Consider the following 21,267-nt stretch of genomic DNA (forward strand, 5'->3'; position numbering starts at 1 on the left):
TTTTTAATTTCTATTTTCATTTTAATAAAACTGAGTAACAAAAATATTTTTAAAATTATGGCACACGGGACCAGAATGAAAGCAAACCCAAACCAAGAGCTGTTCATGTGAGCCTGCAAGGAGATGTGGGGGGCTGATGGTGCTGTGCGAAGTGGGAGAGGAATAGTCCCTCCAACTTCAGGGCTGCCACGGAAAAGCTTCAACCTGCTCGGCTTTTACCTGATCCCACTATCTGACTTTTTGTCTGTGTTCTAATTAACTCACCCCAGAAATGTCTGGAAAAATGCCAGGTATTGCACATGGCTGGTGAGGAATATGGAATACATTTTACATGTCTTTCCTTTTCTCATTGTCAATAGCTAAAGATATAATTAGGGTATTCTTGGGGTGATTCTCTCTAAAATGTAAAACTTCAATTTGCCACTGAACTTGTAATCAACTTCAGATGTTTCATTAACATCAGGCATCAAAGCAACCTAAAAACAAGAACAAATTGCTGACCACAGCCCTGGTGCATGTCTGGAAAACTTGCTCTGTGTAATCTATCTGTACTGATGACCCTTCTAGAAGATGGTAGCTGTAGTCCATGATGTTGAATTCTAACTTGGTGCTCAGTGCCACTTAGAAATTCCTTTTATTTGTATTTCTCTTCTTATTGCAGAACTTCATTCTCAAGCCCCCAAGTCTTTTCTTTCTTTACACATCTCTACTGTTCATTGAACAACTGAACACACGAGAGCCCTTTCAAAGGTTGGATCATCAGCATCAAAATCATCTGGGGTGCTTATTAAGAATCTAGATTTCTGAGTCCATCACAGAATCAGAATCTTTATGTATTCCAAGACTCAAGGATAGTGAGATGCCTGGGTGATTGCGATACACAATAATGTTTGTGAACCACCAAATTTTATTTCAAAACAAATAACAAAAAAAATGTGAAGACAAGGCAAGCTCCCTCTCATATCTTCACTTGAAGTTCAACATACCATGTTTTTTCCCTCTGATTGTTTCTCTCATGCTTTCCTCCAAATGGAGATGGAGAGGTTTCACCTCACTTTTCTCTAACTCTCCCTAGTTTTTTGGCTTCTTTTCCTCCACATCTAAAAGTGTGCAGAATGTCCCTTTAGCACATAGAAAATATTTTCTTGACCCTGCCACCTACTTAACTAAAATCCCACACTTTTCTTCTTCTTTTAAGTTTCCTTTATAATGGTGTGTGTCAATGGCCACATCCACCTTATCCATTCCTTCTTAGAGTTCCTGAAAAACAGTTTTGTTTCCTGCTACTTTAATGGAATTAGTTTTCCAAAGATCAACAGGACTTCCTTCAAGCCCAATCCAGTCGGTAGGTAGAAGGGGCCACAGGGTGAGGAAAAGATTTGCTTAAAAGACAGTGTATGCACATTTCTCTGTAATCCTATTCTTAGACTTTCCAGTTCATTACTGAGAGGTCATCCCCCAGATCTACTCCTTGGACTGGCGTGTTTTGCTCTATATGCTCTGCCTCCAAGTGTTTATCCATTTCAGGAGTTGAACCACGACTCCTATGATGATGACTGCCCCCTCGGCATTTCTCAGCACTCAGGATCAAACTTCAGCTGCCTCCTAGAGGGTGGTTTTGGATGTTTGTTCCACTAAGGCCTTTCTTTGAGGAAATAATCAGAAAAAGTAGGCTTCCTTTAAGAAACAAAAAAAAAACTTTCTAAAAATTCAACTGCTGTGTTATAAAATTCCTACATTTCAGATAAAGAAGATGACTTTAGGATCTAGTTAACTAGAGATCTTTGGATAGTTAACTAATTAGATTGAGATGGAAGTCTCAAATAAAATTATATTTAACTATGCTGTACTGTCTCATAATTGGAAAAAATATATGTAGTGCTTTCTTGCTGTTCAATGAACATCAAGGGGTCCCTTGTCAAATTACTTTACAGTAGAACCTGTCTGTATCCATCTTAAATGAAACTTGGACTTCAAGACTTCTATTAACTTCTAAAAGTATGTGTGTCTCATTTGAGATAACCACATGAACTGAGAGAATTTTGGGGCCCTTGTGGTAGGTCAATCATTGTTCTATTATTATTAGTCATTTCAGACATAACTCAAAGTGAACCTACTTTGGGGCTTAGAACCCCTCTGGGGTTTAAAAAAATTTTTCTTCTCCTGAAATCAATTCATTGACTTCCAAAACAATAAAACCTCAATGTGATGTTATTTCAAATAGCAGTTCCATCTGTTATACACTGCAGTGTTTGAAAATGCTATTCATCCTTAAACCAATCTACCAGACTAATATTGCAGAAACATAGTTTGCCTCATGTGACTGTTGTGCTCAAGAACCTTGAATAGCCTCTTATTGCTCCTGTCATTAAATCCAAGTTATTCTCCCAGGTATTTGTGGCACTCTCTTCCTGTTTCACATTGGTTCCTTCTCTGTCAACACAAATCATCCTCTTCAATCAGGCTGATTTCTTCATCATATTCATCTTAGGCCAGGCTTGAATGCATACATCTGTCTTTGTTCCCTGAATGCATACATCTGTCTTTGTTCCCTGTTACCTCCTGCTTCTTTCAAATTTCTGATTTCTACAAGAAAGAGAGTTATTCCTTACCTGCTTTAAGGCTGAATTAGATAAGCTCTTGTGGCCCTATACAACTCGAAGTTGTCTATTTTCATTATTACATGGTTTTAAAGTATTATGATTTGGGTGTATTCATTGAATAAAGGTAAGCAAGCAAGTGCCTGGGAAGAAATAGGCCACTTCCTGAGTTCTGCATTTATCAACCTCAATCTGTTTGATGATGGTCCTTGCCATGACTCAATATGAGACTAGATCTAACCTAACGTGGGGAAGAGAAATGCTTGCTTTACTTCTGGTTTGATTAACCAAAGATGGCAAAATATCTGGTAAAAAACTCTTTTTTTACCTGGAAAATTAAACAAAAGCAAACTAAGAGGAAACTTCCAAGTTTCATCACCAGGAGAGTGCTCTATGATCAATGTTTCTCAATGTATGGTCCTTGGAAGAGCAGCATGAGCACTATGTGGGAATTGCACATTCTCAGGCTCCACCCTAGGCCTGTTAAATCGTCTAGGGGTTTAACCATCTGTGTTTTGGCAAGTCTTTTAGGGCTTGAGAAATGCTGCTGTAGGTCCATGATGCATAACTCTGATTGAATCTTAGAATCAACTGGCAAGTTTTAAAGAAAAGCTGTTGCTCGGGCTCGACCACAGACTGATCAGATAAATCATAATTAACTGGAAGTAGAGCCTGGGTGATTCTAATGAGCAGCTAAGGCTAAGAGCTACTGCTCTAGGTTCTTCAGATTTTTGTATGAAATGAAACCATCATCCACTAAATCACCATAGCTTCAGAGCAGTGCCAGGATGTGTGTGCATGTATGTTTGTGTGTGCATGTATTTGAAGGGAAGGGTAGGGAGACAATCTGGAGTCTAGATCTAACTGTATTGGGAAAAAATAGATCTAATGTAAAGCAGGGAAGAGAAATGCTTGTTTTATTTCTGGTTTGATTAACCAGAAGCAGGGTTTTTGATTATTCCAAATGAAAATCCAAAGGGCCCATAGTGTTTCCACTTGCTGACTCAAATTTGACTTAACAGATTTAAATTTCTTCGTAGATTAGCCTAAGAAAACTGCCATTGTGTAAGACAACCTGGTGAGGTTTTTTTGATAAAATGGCTTCAAAATGATCTGTTCCTTATTGCATAATATATATATATACCTCATTCTAAAGTTTTTTTAAAAATAATTATAACTTCACACATAAACTAGAATGCCTCTACTTCAGAAAGTTTCAAGCTGGCATCTGTGTTTTCTGTTCTTGGCCACTAAATAGTAATATAATTTAAAGGATAAAATAGCTTTAGTGTGAAATTTTAAAAGCTGCCTCAAAAGTACTTTTAACAAGTTTAGAAACAACCAGAGACCAAAATTAGTTGTTTAGAAGGAACATGTCCTAAGCTTGGAGTAGAAGTTGATATAGTTCTAATATCCCAAGTCATGAAACTGTGTTTCAAAGATTCTAATTGGAATCCTAATCCTAACTAATGACTTAACAAAGTTTCTCAAATTTACATGATCACAGAACACATCTGTTAACCATCTATCAATGAGAATCATTTAGGTCTAATGTTCTTGGAAAGACACACTGGGAAACACTGAGGTATAGGAGACATGGTGTCCTGTTTCATGGCATTCTGTGGACCCAAAAGATGCTCAGATTTTGGGGAAGGCTCTGCCGTACAATCTGAACTATCTGTTAGATTTTAATAGCTTTAAACTTGACATTGCACAGAGAATGAAATCATAGAATTGAAAGATGGGAGCATCAGACATTATTCTGAATATCCTACTGCAAATCACAAAACAATATCAAATAGAAAAGTCTTTAATCTATACCTCAATTTTCTTATCTTTCACCACATATAATGCCATTCTAATAGGATGTTTATGAGGAAGAAAGAAGACTAATGTACAGAAAGCACTTGGCACAATGCCTAACACAGTGTGTGTGACACAAATGCAGGAGTAGTTGTCATTATGAGGCTGAGTATATTAAGTGGCGTGCATGAGGACTTGGGTTCTAAAATCCAAATAATCTGAATCTCAGCTCCATGACTCACTAGCTATGTGAACTTAACTCTGTCACTTTCATCATTTGTAAAATGGGTATATCAATCCTACCTACCTTAAAGAGTTGCTGTGGAGATTAAATGAGCTAATACATGTAAAACATTTAGAACAAGATTTGGCATACATTATAGTTGGTGTTAATGCTATCATGTTGCAGTACTCACCCATTAACATCGCAAAGACTTAGTACCCCACTATGCCTCATAAAAGCACCCACAGTTCCTTATCAGTGTGAGCAAGTTTATATTTCAATGGCCAAAACAAAAAACAGCAAAATGTGAATTTATATAATTGAAATAATGGTGAGGTGAAGGGTTACATAGATATGAAAAACACCTATCATCTACTAGGGAGAGAATTTTCTAATATCAACAGTGGGTCCTTTTATACCAACCTGAAAAAGGAATACTTAAAAATTGCCTCACCAGGGGTCTTCTTAGATCCAACTAAATGTTAAAACTCACAAGACTTTCATATACTTCTATTTGGCATCCATCTACTCAGAAAAACCCGGAACCACTTATTGCCTTCAGGGCAGCATCAGATATTACTTTCCCATTGGAGTCCTTGCAGCAGTCTAATAGCCACCTGGGAGCTATCTTCTCCCTAGGTGTCAACTCAGATGCAAAAAGATGAGATCCACATTGAGTGCATATGAAAGCCACTCTGGCCTAAAAGCCTTATTACTCACAGGAGCCAACATCTCTTGCAATAACCCCATAAGCATAGATTTCAGCGTTCCTACAGGACACATGCTCAGAAAAAAAGAATCTGAACTATGGAAAGTCAAAAGCTATGACTCCCCATAAGGTATTTATAATTCTTTCTTAGTTCCTCCTAATGCAGCTATAATTTACTAATCGATGTCATTTTTATCATAAGCAATGCTACCTATAAACAATCAACATTTTACTCTTTTTAGGTTATTGAGGGTACACAGCTGCAGGATTAGCCAAAGGTCAGATTCTTATGCAGGAGAAAATCATTCTACAATCCTCTAGCACAATGCTTCTCAAACTTTGAATGTTATAAAACCCATGCAATGATAACATTTTATAAGGCACACTGATACAAACTGCAGGGGCTTGGTGAAGACATTAATTACAATTTCTTTATATAATATGACAAAACACAATGCACATAATATGTGGGATTATATAATTTTTAATTTGGGACATAATTATCCCAAATTAGGGATATAATATTTAATTTGATAAAACTTCCAATTATGTCTAGCTCATAAGCAACCACAGCTGTGACCATAACTTTTTTGAAATAGCTACATCATGTCTAATCAAGACATGATGAATGATCTGTCCAAGTTCTTAATAGTCACCACTCCTAAGAAACTTTGTAAAAGTAGCAGGCAGCAAATGGCAGAAGATGATTTATTTATTGTTTTGTCTCTGACAGATGAAAACTCCCTTTTCCACTAGTCAAAATTTGGATACCTTGTTCTCTTGAAATTATTCACCAAAGGTACCACCATTCTTTAACTCTAACAGTTGTTAATTGTCTTTCTTTGATGCAGTGTTGACATTTCTTGTAATGATTTTAGAAACAATGGTGAAGATTTCTCTCAAACAGACAGAAGTTATTCTATTTGACTTAATAATCTTTCTTTAGGTTCAAATCCACAGCAGTGTCTAAGAAATCATGAGAACCATTTTAAACATTGCATTTCCCAAGTTGAATTTTTGCTGTCGATTCCTAATCTTTGTCAGTAAGTGTTAATATATTTCCTGGCAGCTGCCGTAATTTTTCAGTTAAGCTATTCAGGTGGTCAAATGTCAATTAAGTAACCCAGGTGTGGAACTAAGAACTAACCTTTACTAAATCTGCAAAGTTGGATCATTTGCAAAATACTTCCCAATTCTTGATAAAACTCATCCTTTGGATTGCCAATGCACTTAACTATGAAACAACAAAAAATAGTATTCTGTTCTCAGTTTTTTGTAGAAAGCTAAAAACAAATGGTTATGTGGTTGATAGCTTGGATTTTATCATGGACATCATTTTGACAATATTTTTAAATTTGTAATTCATAATTTTAGGAAACCATTTACATATGGAAGTCCCTCTGCAAATAACATATTACTTGAATACCAGTGTTATTGGAGTAAACCTTGGTTGTAACAAACATTTTTAAGAAGTATTTTCATAATATCTCATTTGCCTTGAATATTTAATCCCCAGAGAGTTCTTTTTTCTTCTTCCTAAACAAAGTTCTTCCAGACATTTCACCTCAGAGACTCTAAATAGTGCTGTTGTCTAGCAGTTACTAATGTCTACAGATTCATCAATATGCAATTAAATATTGCAATAAAACTTTAATAATGTCTTGGATTATGATCATCTATATCATCTAATACGTTGGTCTACTAATGATGTTATTGATTTTTTTTTGCTTTTCTGGTTCCAAGTAGTATAAAAAACTTCCACACAAGCTGGTAAAATCGCAATTCTACAATAGTGATTCATTCTGATGTTAGATATTATGTGTTCTTGCACTCCCAGCTTCTTGAGCTTCTTTATCTGATACTAATCTAAAAACAGAAATTTGTTTCATATTTTGTTCTTGTAATGCTTTTAAAAGCTCAAACCCTTTTCTGGGTGGGGTGGGTATCTCTGAAAAGGTGTTGAAATAACTTCTTTGACATCACTGATTAATTTGATAACATTTTTATACAAATAAGATATTTAGGCAAAAGGACAGGTCTATTACTGTGGTTTACAAATCTAAGTTTGAGATAATCCTAATTATGCTGCCTAATTTCTCATCTCTTTTGACTTCTGTGTTTGCCAGATACATCTGATAGTTTTCTAGCTTTAACAGAAAATTTTCCTTATAAATGAGCAAAAAGATAAATATCTGTAAAAATTAAATCCATATTACCATAAAGTATTCAAGAGAATTGTAGACCTTAATATCAGCAAATGATTTAAAATTTTTTAAAAACTCAAGGATGTGGTAAGAAAATATAAAGTATTGGTATATAGGTTTCATTAATTTAAGAAGTAAAATTATAAAATTAAAAAAACATTAATTACACTCATATAGGATCAAAAAGACCTTTGAAAATTACAAAAGCCTACAGTGCTGTTTACCAAGATAATTTTATTAGAATATGTTTTCTAATAAAGAAATGTTATTTCTAATGTTAAATCTAATATGTTATTCTATTTGACTTAATAATCTTTCTTTAGGTTCAAACCCACAGCAGTGTCTAAAAAATCATGAGAACCATTTTAAACATTACATTTCCCAAGTTGAATTTGAAAATTAAGCTTTAAAAAATTATTTTTTAAGTTTTAAAAACAATTCATTATGAAATTCAATTAAAATTCAGATTTTTCCCAGTTGGTAACATCAAAAACCAAACAAGAGGAAAGGAGGAAAGAAGGGATAGAAAAAATAATCAGAAACATCTTGTTGCTTATTTTTTTAGGAACACCTAATATTGTGTCAAAAGGAAAACACACAAAAAAAGAGCAAATGAAATTTAAAAAAAACCGAACAAGGATTTCTTTGTGTTTCTCACATACACAAAACAAAGAGTTTTGCTGATAAACTGAGTTTGTCTTAGAAACCTAAAGGAAGTGTTTACAGTAGCAATCAAACTCAGTGGGATGGTTCAACAGGAAGGTGGCAGAGGCTGTGTTGTGTTCCCACTATAGAGCTGCTCTCTGGCAGAGGGGACTACACAGTCTTACCCACGGAAATATTCTCTGAATTCGGAAAGTTTGACAAGGTAACCATACAAATATTAGAAAAAGAAAATTTCACCCATGGTAAATTTCTGAGCGATTGTGTTCTTTTTTTTTTTTTAAAAATAAGTTTTTACCACCATAAACAACTAGGGCACACTGGGAGTCACTTGCTTGGCTGCAGTACACTTCTTGGGAAGCTTTGCCTTATAGCTGTGTTAAACATTTAGCATCTGGAACCACTGACTGGGCATTTGATACTCACTCAGACCATCAGTTTTATGTAAATTTTGTGAAGGTCTCTTCGCAAATTTTAAAATAATAAATATAAGTCATAATCTTAAAAAATTAATAACAAGGCTCTCTTTAGCCATCTGAATGATGGGTAGTGTGAGCCACAGATGAGGGTTCACACACAGCTAGCTCCTTTTCCCCGTTGTAATTTTTTTAAAAAATTAAAAGATCTTAAATAACAACCTTAGTTCTTTGGAAATGAGACCATGTAACTAGAACTTCTGTCACATAGTTCTGGACCTCTAGACAATCTACGGATCCAGAATTTCTTGATCATTTCACTGGAGTCTGCTTTTAGCACTGAATTAGATGGTAAGCCAATAAGTACATTATGCTATAAAGCTGCAAGGCTGAGTGTTTCAATTTAGAAAATGGAAGTAAGCAAATTCTTATCAACTCTTTGGTTAAATTTGGATTGAAAAGTATCTCCTCAAGTTTTTGAGTTTAAATATGATTTTTGGATAGATATGCCCACTAATACATGATCAATTATTTTCCTCCAACTAGTAAAATCATAAGATGCTGGAAAGAGCCAAATCCATCCTAAGGTACATTCGCCACATACACTAGAATTCAGTCAGCCTAAAATTCCAATATTGTATTCTTATCTTCAAAGTATTTTGGCACCAAAGTGATATGCTGTCTACTCAAAATATTGAACATATCTCTAAGACATGACCCTTGAGCCAGCCCCCTAAAATCATAGAAATGGTCTTTATTAGTAATAATAGTTTCACAAAATGTTCTAAATCTTACTCTCCATTTCCTGCATATTTCATGATCGAAATAAAATCTTTTACTTGCTATTTCACTGTATGACTATGGAAAAGTGCACAGTTAGTATCCTTGATTTGATGAGATCCACAATTTTCACTCCCTGTCAATGCTAAGTCAAAAATGAGAGGTTTACTGTTGTATGTGAATGTTGTCTCTGAGCAGGGCAAAGCCTTTCTTGTTGCACACACAGCTAAGTGCTCAGACACTACTGATTCCTACATGCCTTTTGCAGTCTAAATCCCTGCTCACAACTAAATGAAAAAACTCTTCTATAGGTTTTTAGTGATAATTGGAAAAAAAATTGTCAAGCATATTTTTCTCATAAGTGTACCGTATTTACAGCAAACACTGATATGTGCATTGCACATTTGTGATTAAAGCAAAATACCTGTCAGCACACTTTATAATGATGTGCATAGAGTTAGTTAATAAGAGAATTTTGCAAATAACTTATAACTTATTCTATTTTCTCTCTAAGCACACCTTGCCATAGGTGCTTCAGCAATAGCATGACATATCATTTTTAAAAGTTTTTTGCTATAAGAAGTGCAACTTTAAATGATTTCCATAGTTTAGATCTCAATTTCACCTTTTTTCAGTTCTATACTGAGAAGCATTATTTTGCATTTTGCTCACATATTTTTTTCTGGAAAAATTCAATAGGCTTATCAGAGAGACAGATTATTCCTCTAGATTGAAAGATTATAAAAAATGCTTCCACAGCTTCACCACATTTGTTGGGTAGTGAAGACATTCTTCAACAGCAAACTCACAGCCTTACAGTTATTTTATCACATTACTTTTAAAAAGGAGTTTGGTATAACATGACCTCATCTTGTTGACACAGTATATACTATGTTTAACTTCCAGTTTAGCTGCTGCCAACTCCATAGCATCCAAATAATTGTCTTTACTCACAAGGTTTATGATATTTGGAGTTCAAGTTAGGGAGGAAAATTCAACATCAAACCCTAAACTGCAATAATGATAACAAACCATGATTCCAAAATATCTTTTTAAATGAGAACTTACATATTACTATTAAGCGTCACTTCTGTGAGTCCAAAAAAGTATAAGACATCAACTCAATTTCCCTAGTAGAAATGCTCATTAGTCTAGAAATAAATCTCCAGAACTGAACAAAAGCAGTTTTCAGTCTCCTCTTCAATACTTTATATTGTGCTGGTAAATAGATGAGAATCAGTTCTACATGGGGCAAAATTTGGCTCTTCTCACAGTGGAAAATGAACATCACAAATAGCACTCTTTGATATCTGGGTTATTAGATGATTATTTTTTTCCTGAAGAGAAAACTCTGAAAACATTTTCACATATGAATCAAGAATTATGTTTTAAAATCACCAAATAACCCACTTTCTATCAGTTTGCACTTAAGATCTACAAGTTCTTCACCAAAAACTTACAAAGAACTATACAAGCGAGTAAAGTAGTGGTAGGAATGACAATACTATTAAGGGTTTTTTTTAATTGAAGGGCTTTAAATTACATTATATGTTAATTCTTCCATCTTAAAAAAATGAATTATCTCATGTTGGAAAAATCCTCTTTTTTTACCCCAATTCTCCTTCGTCTACCATCTCTTCTCCTTTTGACATCCCAAAATTAATGTATCCGAACCCAAACATGTATTTTTCCCTGATGATTCTGCTCCATTCAGTCTTCCATGTCTCAGTTGTAAAAGGAAAATAAATCTTGGGGCCCCCAAATCACTAAACTAAAGGTAAAAATCAAGCTGGGAACTGCTAATGGCAAACCTGCCTCCCATTCTATTCAAAGTGACCCCTGTGCTCACTGGGATAAATGCATATCTCATTGCCTCATTTGGAAAGGCTAATCAGAAACTCAAAGGAATGTCTCTCATCTACCTATGACCTGGAAGCCCCCTCCTCGCTTTGAGTTTTTCCATCTTGGCCTTGAGTTTTCCCACTTTTCCAGACTGAACCCATGTACATCTTACACATATTAATTGATGTCTCGTGTCTCCCTAAAATGTATAAAGCCAAGCTGTGCCCGTACTACCTTGGGCACATGTCATCAGGACCTCCTGAGGCTGTGTCATGGGCGTGCATCCACGATCCTGGCAAAATAAGCTTTCTAAATTAACCGAGAACTGTCTCAGATTTTCAGGGTTCACAGTTAATAGCAACTCTACCCCTCTTGCTCAGACAGCTGGATCATTAAACTCATCCTGTACTCCTTTCTGGTTGTCCACCCTACGTAATGTCTGTAAAGACATCCCGTTGGCTTCACCTTCAAATTGTTTTCAGAAGCAGACCTATTTCTTACCACTTCATCATCATCCCCAGTCCCTTTCTCCCCTGAGTAACTATGGCCTTCAATTTGTCTTCCTGTTTCAACCCTTGTCACCTCAAAGCCTATTCTTCACACAGCAGCCAGAACGGTTCCTTAATAAATGTAAATCAGATCATGACACTTTTCTGCCCAAAATCCTTCCATGGTTCTCCATTGTTGTAGCCAACAAGGTCTTGTGCGATATATCCTTTATCTCTTGTTCACTCTACTGTAGTCACACCAGCCTCCTCTTTGCCCTTTGAGCATGCCAGGTCTGCTCCCAGTTCAGGATGTTTGTATTCATTTTCCTGCTGCCTGGAATGCTCATAACTGCACCACCACATAATTCATTTATTCTCTTTCAAGTCCTTGTTCAAATGACAGCTTCTCAATGAGGCCCACCCTGACCACCCCAGTTAATTCACAACCTCTTCCCCAGCACTCCTAATCCTCTTTGCCTCTATTTTTTTCCTCCAATACTTATCACATTTTAGTATTCTACATAATTTACTCATGTATGGTTTATTATTGCCATCCTCTGCTAAAATGTCAGTTCCATGAGGGCAACAATTTTGATATGGATGGTTTACTAATGTGTCTCAAGCACGTAAAACAGTTCCTGCTACAGAGATCATGCTCAACAAATTTTGCTGAACGATTGCATTTTCATAAGCATTTCTGTCCTTCCTACAAGTTATTGTTCACCGCTGTTAAGCTCTTTAAGATTTACAACAGATCTGTCATTTTAAAATTTGATTAAAAAGCTTTTCTTCTCTACCCATTTTCTGCAGCAGGAGAGCTGCCCTCAGTGTCACCTTCTCAATTGAAACTATGGTGCTGAATAAGGAAGAATAAGAGAGCCGTGAATGGGGAAGGTAGCTCAATGAATTTGGTGGTGAAGCTAAACTATTATCACCATCAAGAAAAGACTGTCTCAAGAACTGCTCTTAGCCCAACTAAATAACAGAGGAAAGCCAGTATCATCTTTAAGTCGTACTATTATCTGTTGTGCTGAACTTCAAAGCAACTTGCAGACTCACAATTATGTGACTTCCAATTATATCAACAACAAATGTGCGGCAACAACACACAGAAAGTGTGTGTATATTATTCATTTATATGAATACCCTAAGTTATCAAGTTCATTTTATTAAAAAATCCTTATTTCTGCTCTATAAAGCAAAGGTGAAATAACATAAAAAACAAATCATGCATCATCTACTTTTTATAAATTGCCATCCTCTTTTCTCAGTAATCATAAAGTATCAAAAACACATTTGTAATACTGATTAAAAATATATGGCATAATATCACATAAATATATGAGAAGCTCAGTAGTGCAGGTAAGATAGTTAATGTTTCTAAATAGATAAAGGGAAGATAAATGAAAAAATATAAAATTGTTGTGATTAGGATTCATTTATCATTGAATGATAACCAAAATTATATTTGATATTGTTATTATTAATATCCAATCAATTATAAATAATATGTGCAATCTTATTTGTAATTTTTATGTTAAATTGCATCATAAAAAATAACTCACTTTAGATTATATGTATCATATTCAATGGATGATCTTGGCACTGCAGGGATCATATAAAGAAATCCAAGATGTTCATTTTCACGTATTATTTTAATGATTTGCAAAGGATCACGAATGTTGGCTTTAACAACTTCTTCTCGGTCGTGGAAAGTGTACTTAGGGTAAGCTGAAGATCTAGTTCCAAAGAGACCTCTTCTTCCAATACCGGTATGTGGCAGTTTAGGAGGAGAGGGAGAGAACACCTCAACATAGGGCCGATGAATCTAAACAAAGCCAATTTTTGGAAAAAAAAAAAATGAGTCTTTGCACACACACACACAAGAGCAACAAAGTATTACCTTCAAGGACTAATTGCCATATTGCATGAGATGTCTAGGGCTCAAAGGCAAGCATTTTGGCACTGAAAATTTTCAAACTATTGTTAGGCAGTCATATTCCTTCTCAGTACTCCCTATCCAGATACGCATCCTTTTACCACAAAGCAGTCCCAGTTTCAGCTTCCATTGCCTTCTCCTCTCCCTTAACTCAATGTTTATTACATCAAAATATTACCAGGTCTTTGATGTCCATGGAAGCCCTCTTCCCTCCTTGCTTATTTGCTCTGCATCTGTCTTTTCTGGGGCCTCTCCTCCCAACCTCCCCCTCTGTTCTGACCACCTTGATGCTTTTCAGTGAGTGAAGTCTTGGACAGCTGTTATCGTAACTCATAATAACTTTACTTCTTTGTGAATATGAGGGGCGGTTATATTGAGTGTTGGGAATCACTATGCGATAGCCTTAGAGAAGCATTGATTTTATCAACTAATATTGGCTGTTCTTTAGACCAGTGCTTCTCAAACTTTAAATGTGCAATGAATTACCTGGGGTTCTTATTAAAATGCAAACTTTGATTCAGTACAGCTAGGGTGGAACCTGAGATTCTGCCTTTATAACCTGCTTTCAGGGGTTTGGATCCTGCTGACCATGGACTACACTTGGAGCAGCAAGGCTGAGTCCCACCATGCCATGCCCACACACTCCAGCTTTGCTCTAGTCTCTGGGCTTCACTGTCTGTGCTCTCAGTGCCACTCACACCCCCCAAAAAACTTGGGTGGCATCACCCATATCTGTTCCTCCCATGGAAGAGGTTAATCACTGTGTTTGAAGAAATTTGACACTAACTCCAAAGGTCATCACCTTGCCTCTCTGACAGTATAGGAGTAACTGGCTTTAAGATAAAAGTCACCATAGTAGACCTGCTTTGTTGAATAACTATTGTAAATATACGCATGAGTATTTTATTGCCTATTAACATAGCTGGCAGAGGCTGCCATTTCTGCAGGGATTTATTACTACAAGCTCTGTGGAACAACTTCTCCAGAAAATTTGTACTCACAGGGAACATTTTACCCTTATACCCCAACTCTGATTAAATACAGTTTGTTCAATAGCAGTTTGACAATGCCTAGCAAGTTCAGAGCTGAAGGAAACACATCTTTGAATGTAAAAGGTAAAATGTGTGTCTTTGACTTCTTGGCCAGGGATGGCAGCAATAACCACTGTTCTCTTCTGAGAATGAATAGGCCAAACCTGAACCAGAGAAAACACACATCACCTTATCTCAATGTTTCAACGAGGGCTAGTCCACTTTAGTATTTTTATGAGACTAAAGTGTTACTGTTTTAACAGAAAATGCATTTATTTTATTTGTTCTAGTCTTTAAAAAGTCTTACTGCATTCTAAGTGGAAGACTTCTTCCATAACAGGGTTACATATTTTCCTCTGAGCCCTAATTTCTCATTATGTAACTCAGTGGGAAAATATGATTCACATTTTCCTCCCATGGAGGAGGTTAATCACTGTGTTCTGCTGTGTTCTTTAGCAGTAACATAGGTTCAGATTTGGGGGTGGGAAATAAAGAAAGCATTTATTCATAAACTGTACAATGTAGTACTCCTCCCTGATGGATGCCCCGTCCAGTTTGATAAGTCAATTTCTTCCTTAATTAACAGAGGCCTCCAACTTTCCTTCCTGCCTGCCTTCCTTTATCTCCCAGGAAATCCTCCTTGTTGCATTTCTATTTGAAACTCATTCAGATAAATCAATATCTGAAAAAATTACCTTTTTCTCAGAATAAATACCTTTCTTATTTTATGTAAAACATCCCATTTTCCATATTTCTCTTTAATTCCTAACTCTTTACTGAGTTCTTCACTGAATGACAGCTACAATCAGGAAGAATAGCTCACAACCTAACATTCCTTTTCAGCCCCACTTTTATCCCAGATGTCTATACACGTTCTCTCCTTTTCTTTAAATTCAAATTTTTGAAGCCCTCTTTATGCCAAATGAATTAATTTACAGGCAATTAAATCTTTCCTGGCTCAGATCTTTTCTGGAGAAAGAGCTCCCTCTGGCTCCACTTCATAGACACCATAGTAACTGAGGCTTTATAATTCCATCTAGTTCATCATATGATTTCATTCTTTCAGGATGATCTCACCCAAACCCAAAATAAGCTCCTGTCCATCTAGCTTCTCCTCAAACTCCCACCTCTCTCATCTTACCTATCCCATTAACTTTCCACTCATTCTTCCCAGCTTAGTGCAACTCCCAAAGGTGGCTTTTTATTCACTGACTGGCCCCCCGATGGCCAGGTGTAAGAGTCCCTTTTATTTAGTTTTTCATTATTTTGTATCTTAAACAACCAAGGAAAGCTCTTATACTCCACTGTGCTGAGTGTTCACTTGTCCACCTACCTACCTCTAGACTCTGAAATCCTTGAGGACAGACCTTGTCCTCAACTGTGCACGTCTAGCAGTTCTAATCCAATGCTTGGACCCAAACCAGCACTCAATGTGTGACTGTCAAAGTTATCCTCTCAACCAAAAGCTCAGAGAAATCTTGGCTCTACTGGTATCTTTACTGTAGGTATGCCTTTCATATTTTCTCCCCTTATTGTTTTTTTTCTTCTATTATCTAGAGATATTCATTTAAAGGCAAGCTCTGGTGATTGCTTCCCTGAGCTACCATTTCTTTATGCCTTTCAAGGCAACTTCCTCGCTCTACAACTCTCACCAGCTACACAAATTGTCTTTCTAGCTGGCTTTGTCTCATTTTATTGCTCTTCACCAGGGTCTTCAAAGATTACCATTTTTGGTAAAAATGATGAAAATTTCAAAAAAGTTATAATAACATTCAAAATACTATTATATCTTCTTTATCATGCAAAAGAAGGTCAGAAGGCACCGTACAGATGCCGAAAGTTTCCTTTATGATTTTCTTCCACTGTAAGAGTTTTCCTTAAATAGGAAGAATGAAGAAATGTTATATTTCCCAAACTCATTATGCAACCTTATAGAAAATGACTTTGCTTCTATTCTTATGAGTTAAAAGTATGTTAGCAATGCTATACAAAACAAAATTAAGTTAAAAGAATCAATTAAGTATTTTAATATTATACCTGCATTTTTTTCACAGCATCTTGATGCTCAAGAAACTGAGTAGATGATGTGGCAAAACTTTTCTTTGCTATGCTTACTGGACGTTTAATGATTCCTGCAGTCATTAACTGAAATCGGTTCTGTTCATGTATGTATTCTGGCTGCTTATGATCTTGGTAGACTTTTAGCACTGGCTTTGGGAAATAGAGAGACATGTTAATCTTTATTAACATTTGTATAAACTTGTTTTATTTTTCACTACATTTGGACTCTTTCTGCTGTTGGAAATTGATCTCCTTGGACTAAGGAGATCAAAGATGCAGTCCTAATAGTTAACTACCACCATTGCCTGTCCCTGGCCTATTGCTTGAGTAAGACTTTTCTACCTAGCTTCCATTAATTTTATACTTGAAATTATCAATGAATACTTACAAGAATAAATTACAACAGAAAAGACTCAGAAGTATGAAATCATATACTCCCTAATTGTCCATTACAAACCCCCATCATTTACTAATACTGTTACTATGGGAAGAAGTGCACAATTCTCCCACCAAAATCGAAATCATCAATCACTTCTCATAGCCATAACTTATTGAAGGTCTACAAAAAATAGGTGGCATTATCTTAGGCTATTCAACTGAAAATTATGGCAATAAAACCCCAGCTTTTAACATAATAAAGTGAAGAATTCATTATAATGGCTTTTTGTTACCAAGCATTATGAGTTTATCATAATAGCTACTCTCCCATATACTGGGATAAGAAAAAAAGGCTTGAGATTAAGTAAAGGAAACAGCAGTTAACTTTTCAGTTACATTGCACTTGGTTTTAGATAAAAATCCCTTTTGAGCCACTCACTGAAGAAAGGAAAAGGCTAGCTGTTGCTACAAAGATGAAGGAGAGCTAAGTTATATTATAGTGCTAAAAAGGAATAGAGAACAGGATCACAAGTTGAGAACAAGAAGAAAAAATGTCTGTTTACACAGGGTGACTTCACAGAGACCAAACAATGATCTATAAAAATGATGTTAAGATTAATGCACATTTGGAAAACCCTTCTCTAAAACCTACTGAAATTAATAAGGAAAACAAATAAGCAAATGTTGAGGGATTTCATTACCACCAGATCTGTCTTACAAGAGATCTTGAAGAAAAGCACTAAATACAAAAAGAAAAGTCTATTACCAGCCAATACAAAAACGCACTTAAGTATATAGACCAGTGACACTTTAAAGCAACCACACAAACAAGCCAGTATAATAAACAGCTAACAACACAATGACAGGACTAAATCCACACCTAACAACACTAACCTTGAATGTAAATGGGCTAAATAACCTGTTTGGCAAGTTGGATTAAAAAAGCAAGACCCAATGATATACTGTCTTAAAGAGACCCATCTCACATGCAGTAACACCCAGGGACTCAAAAAAAGGGATGGAGGAAAATCTACCAAGCCAATGGGAAACAGAAAAAAGCAGGGGTTGCAATCCTAATTTCAGACAAAACAGACTTTAAACCAGCAAAAAAAAAAAAAAAAAAAAAAGACAAAAAAGGGCATTACATAATGGTGAAGGGTTCAATTCAAGAAGACCTAACTATCCTAAATATATATGCATGCAACACAGGAGCACCCAGATTCACAAAGCAAGTTCTTAGAGACCTACAAAGTGACTTAGCTCCCACAGAACAATAGTGGGAGACTTCAACACTCAATTGACAGTATTAGACAGATCATCAAGTCAGAAAATTAACACAGATATTAAGGACCTGAACTCAACATTGAACCAAATGAATATGATAGATCTCTACAGAAATCTCCACCCCCAAACAGCAGAATATACATTCTTCTCATTGCCACATCTTCTAAAGTCAACCACATGATCAGACATAAAACAATCCTCAGCAAATGCAAAAGAACTGAAATTATACCAAACATACTCTTAGACCACAGTGCAATAAAAATAGAAATCAAGACTACTGAAATTGCTCAAAACTATGCAATTACATGGAAAATAAACAACCTGCTCCTGAAAGAATTTTGGGTAAATAATGAAGTTAAGGCAGAAATTAAAAAGTTATTTGAAACTAATGAGAACAAAGATAGAACATACTAGAATCTCTGGGACACAGTTAAGGCAGTGTTAAGAGGGAAATTTATAGTACTAAATGCCCATATAAAAAATTAGAAAGATCTCAAATTAACAACCTCCAATCACAACTAAAAGAACTAGAAAAGTGGCAGCAAACCAACCCCAAAGTAGCAGAAGACAAGAAAGAACCAAAATCAGAGCAGAACTGAAGGATATTGAGAAATTAAAAAAATTGAAAAGATAAAAAAATCCAGGAGTTGGTTTTTTGAAGACATTAATAAGACAGATAGGCCATTAATAGCTAGATTAATAAAGAAGGAAAGAGAGAAGATCCAAATAAACACATTCAGAAATGACAAAGGGGATATTATTGCTTACCCCACAGAAATACAAATAACCATAAGTGATTACTATGAATACCATATGCACATAAACTAAAAAACCTAGAGGGGATGGATAAATTCCTGGACACATACACCCTCCCAAGATTGAACCAGGAAGAAACTGATTCCCTGAACAGACCAATAATGAGCTCCGAACTCGAGTCAGTAATAGCCTAGCAATGACCAGATGGATTCACAGCCAAATTCTACCAGATGTGCAAAGAAGAGCTGGTACCATTCCTAATGAAACTATTCTAAAAAAATTGAGGAGGGGGGACTCTTCCCCAGCTCATTTTATGAGGCCAGCATCATCCTGATGTGAAAACTTGGCAGAGACACACACACACAAAAGAAAACTTCAGGCCAATATCCTTGACAAACATTGATGCAAGAATCCTCAACAAAATGCTTGCAAATCGAATCCAGAAGCACATAAAAAACTAATCCATCATGATCAATTAGGCTTTATCCCTGAGATGCAAGTTTGTTTTAACATATGCAAATCAATAAATGTGATTCATCACAGAAACAGAACTAAAGACAAAAAAACATGATTATCTCACTAGATCCAGAAAAAGCTTTCGATAGAATACAATATTCCTTCATGTTGAACACTCAATAAACTAGGTATCAAAGAAACATACCTCAAAATAACAGCCATATATTACTCACAGCCAGCATCACACTCAATTGTTAAAAGCTGGAAGCATTCCTCTTGCAAACCAGCACAAGATAAGGATGCCCTCTCTCACCACTCCTATTCAATATAGTATTGGAAGTCCTGTCCAGAGCAATCAGGCAAGAGAAAGAAATAAGGGGCATCAAAATAGGAAAAGAGGAAGTCAAATTATCCCTGTTTGCAGATGACATGATTCTGTATCTAGAAAACCCCAGTCTCTGCTCAAAAGCTTCTTCAGCTGATAAACAATTTCAGCAAAGTTTCAAGATACAAAAATTAATGTACCAAAATTACTAGCATTCCTGTACATCAACAGCAGTCAAGCCAAGAGCCAAATAAGAAACCCAATCCTATTCACAATTGCCATAAAAAAGAATAAAATACCTAGGAATATTTTAACCAGGGAGGTGTAAGGTCTCCACAATGAAAATTACAAAGCACTGATCAAAGAAATCAGAGATGACACAAACAAATGAAAAAACATTCCATGCTCTCCGTGATAGGAAGAATCAGTATCATTAAAATCGCCATACTGTGCAAAGCAATTTACAGATATAAGGCTATTCCTATCAAACACAAATGACATTCTTCACAGAACTAGAAAAAACTATCTTAAAATTCATATGGAACCAAAAAGGAGGCTGAATAGCCAAGGCAATCCTAAGCATAAAGAAGAACACTGGAGGCATCACGTTACCTGACTTCAAACTATACTACAGGGCTACAGTAACCAAAACCACATGGTACTGGTACAAAAACAGACAAGTAGACCAACAGAAAAGAATAAAGAGCCCAAAAATAAGGCTGCACATGTACAACCATGTCATCTTTGACAAAGCTGACAAAAACAAGCAATAGAGAAAGGACTCCCTATCCAATAAATGGTACTGGGATAACTGGCTACCCATATGCAGAAGATTAAAAATGGACCCTTTCTTCACACCATATACAAAAATTAACTCAAGATGGATTAAAGACATAAATGTAAAACCCCAAACTATAAAATCCCTGGAAGACAACCTAGGCAATACCATTCTGAACATAGGAATTGGCAAAGATTTCATGACAAAGATACCAAAAGCAATTGCAACAAAATAAAAAATTGACAAATGGGATCTAATTAAACTTAAGAACTTCTGCATAGCTAAAGAAACTATCAACAGAGTGAAAAAACAACCTATGGAATAGAAGAAAATATTTGTAAGCTATGCATCTTTGAAGGTCTAATATCCAGAATCTACAAGAAACTTAAACAAATCTACAAAAAAAAAAAAAAAACAAACAAGCCCATTAAAAAGTGGGCAAAGGACATGAACAGACACTTTTCAAAAAAAGACACAGACATAGCGAACAAGCATATGGAAAAAAGCTCAATATCACTGGTCATTAGAGAA

The 21,267-nt window shown here is 35.8% G+C and overlaps 1 protein-coding gene across 2 annotated transcripts in view; it reads right to left on the minus strand.

Annotated features, from left to right (window-relative positions):
* DNAH6 (dynein axonemal heavy chain 6) overlaps nt 1-21,267 on the minus strand; it is a 322,627-nt gene that overhangs the window by 295,219 nt on the left and 6,141 nt on the right. For both annotated transcript variants that reach the window (XM_054474947.1, XM_054474946.2), the window contains 2 exons: nt 16,736-16,909; nt 13,294-13,556 (listed from right to left, as the gene is read on the minus strand). In XM_054474947.1, the coding sequence (XP_054330922.1) occupies nt 13,294-13,556; nt 16,736-16,909 (437 nt within the window). The remainder of the gene's footprint in view (nt 1-13,293; nt 13,557-16,735; nt 16,910-21,267) is intronic.

This window comes from Pongo pygmaeus, chromosome 12 (genome assembly GCF_028885625.2).
Source record: "Pongo pygmaeus isolate AG05252 chromosome 12, NHGRI_mPonPyg2-v2.0_pri, whole genome shotgun sequence".
NCBI lineage: Eukaryota > Metazoa > Chordata > Mammalia > Primates > Hominidae > Pongo > Pongo pygmaeus.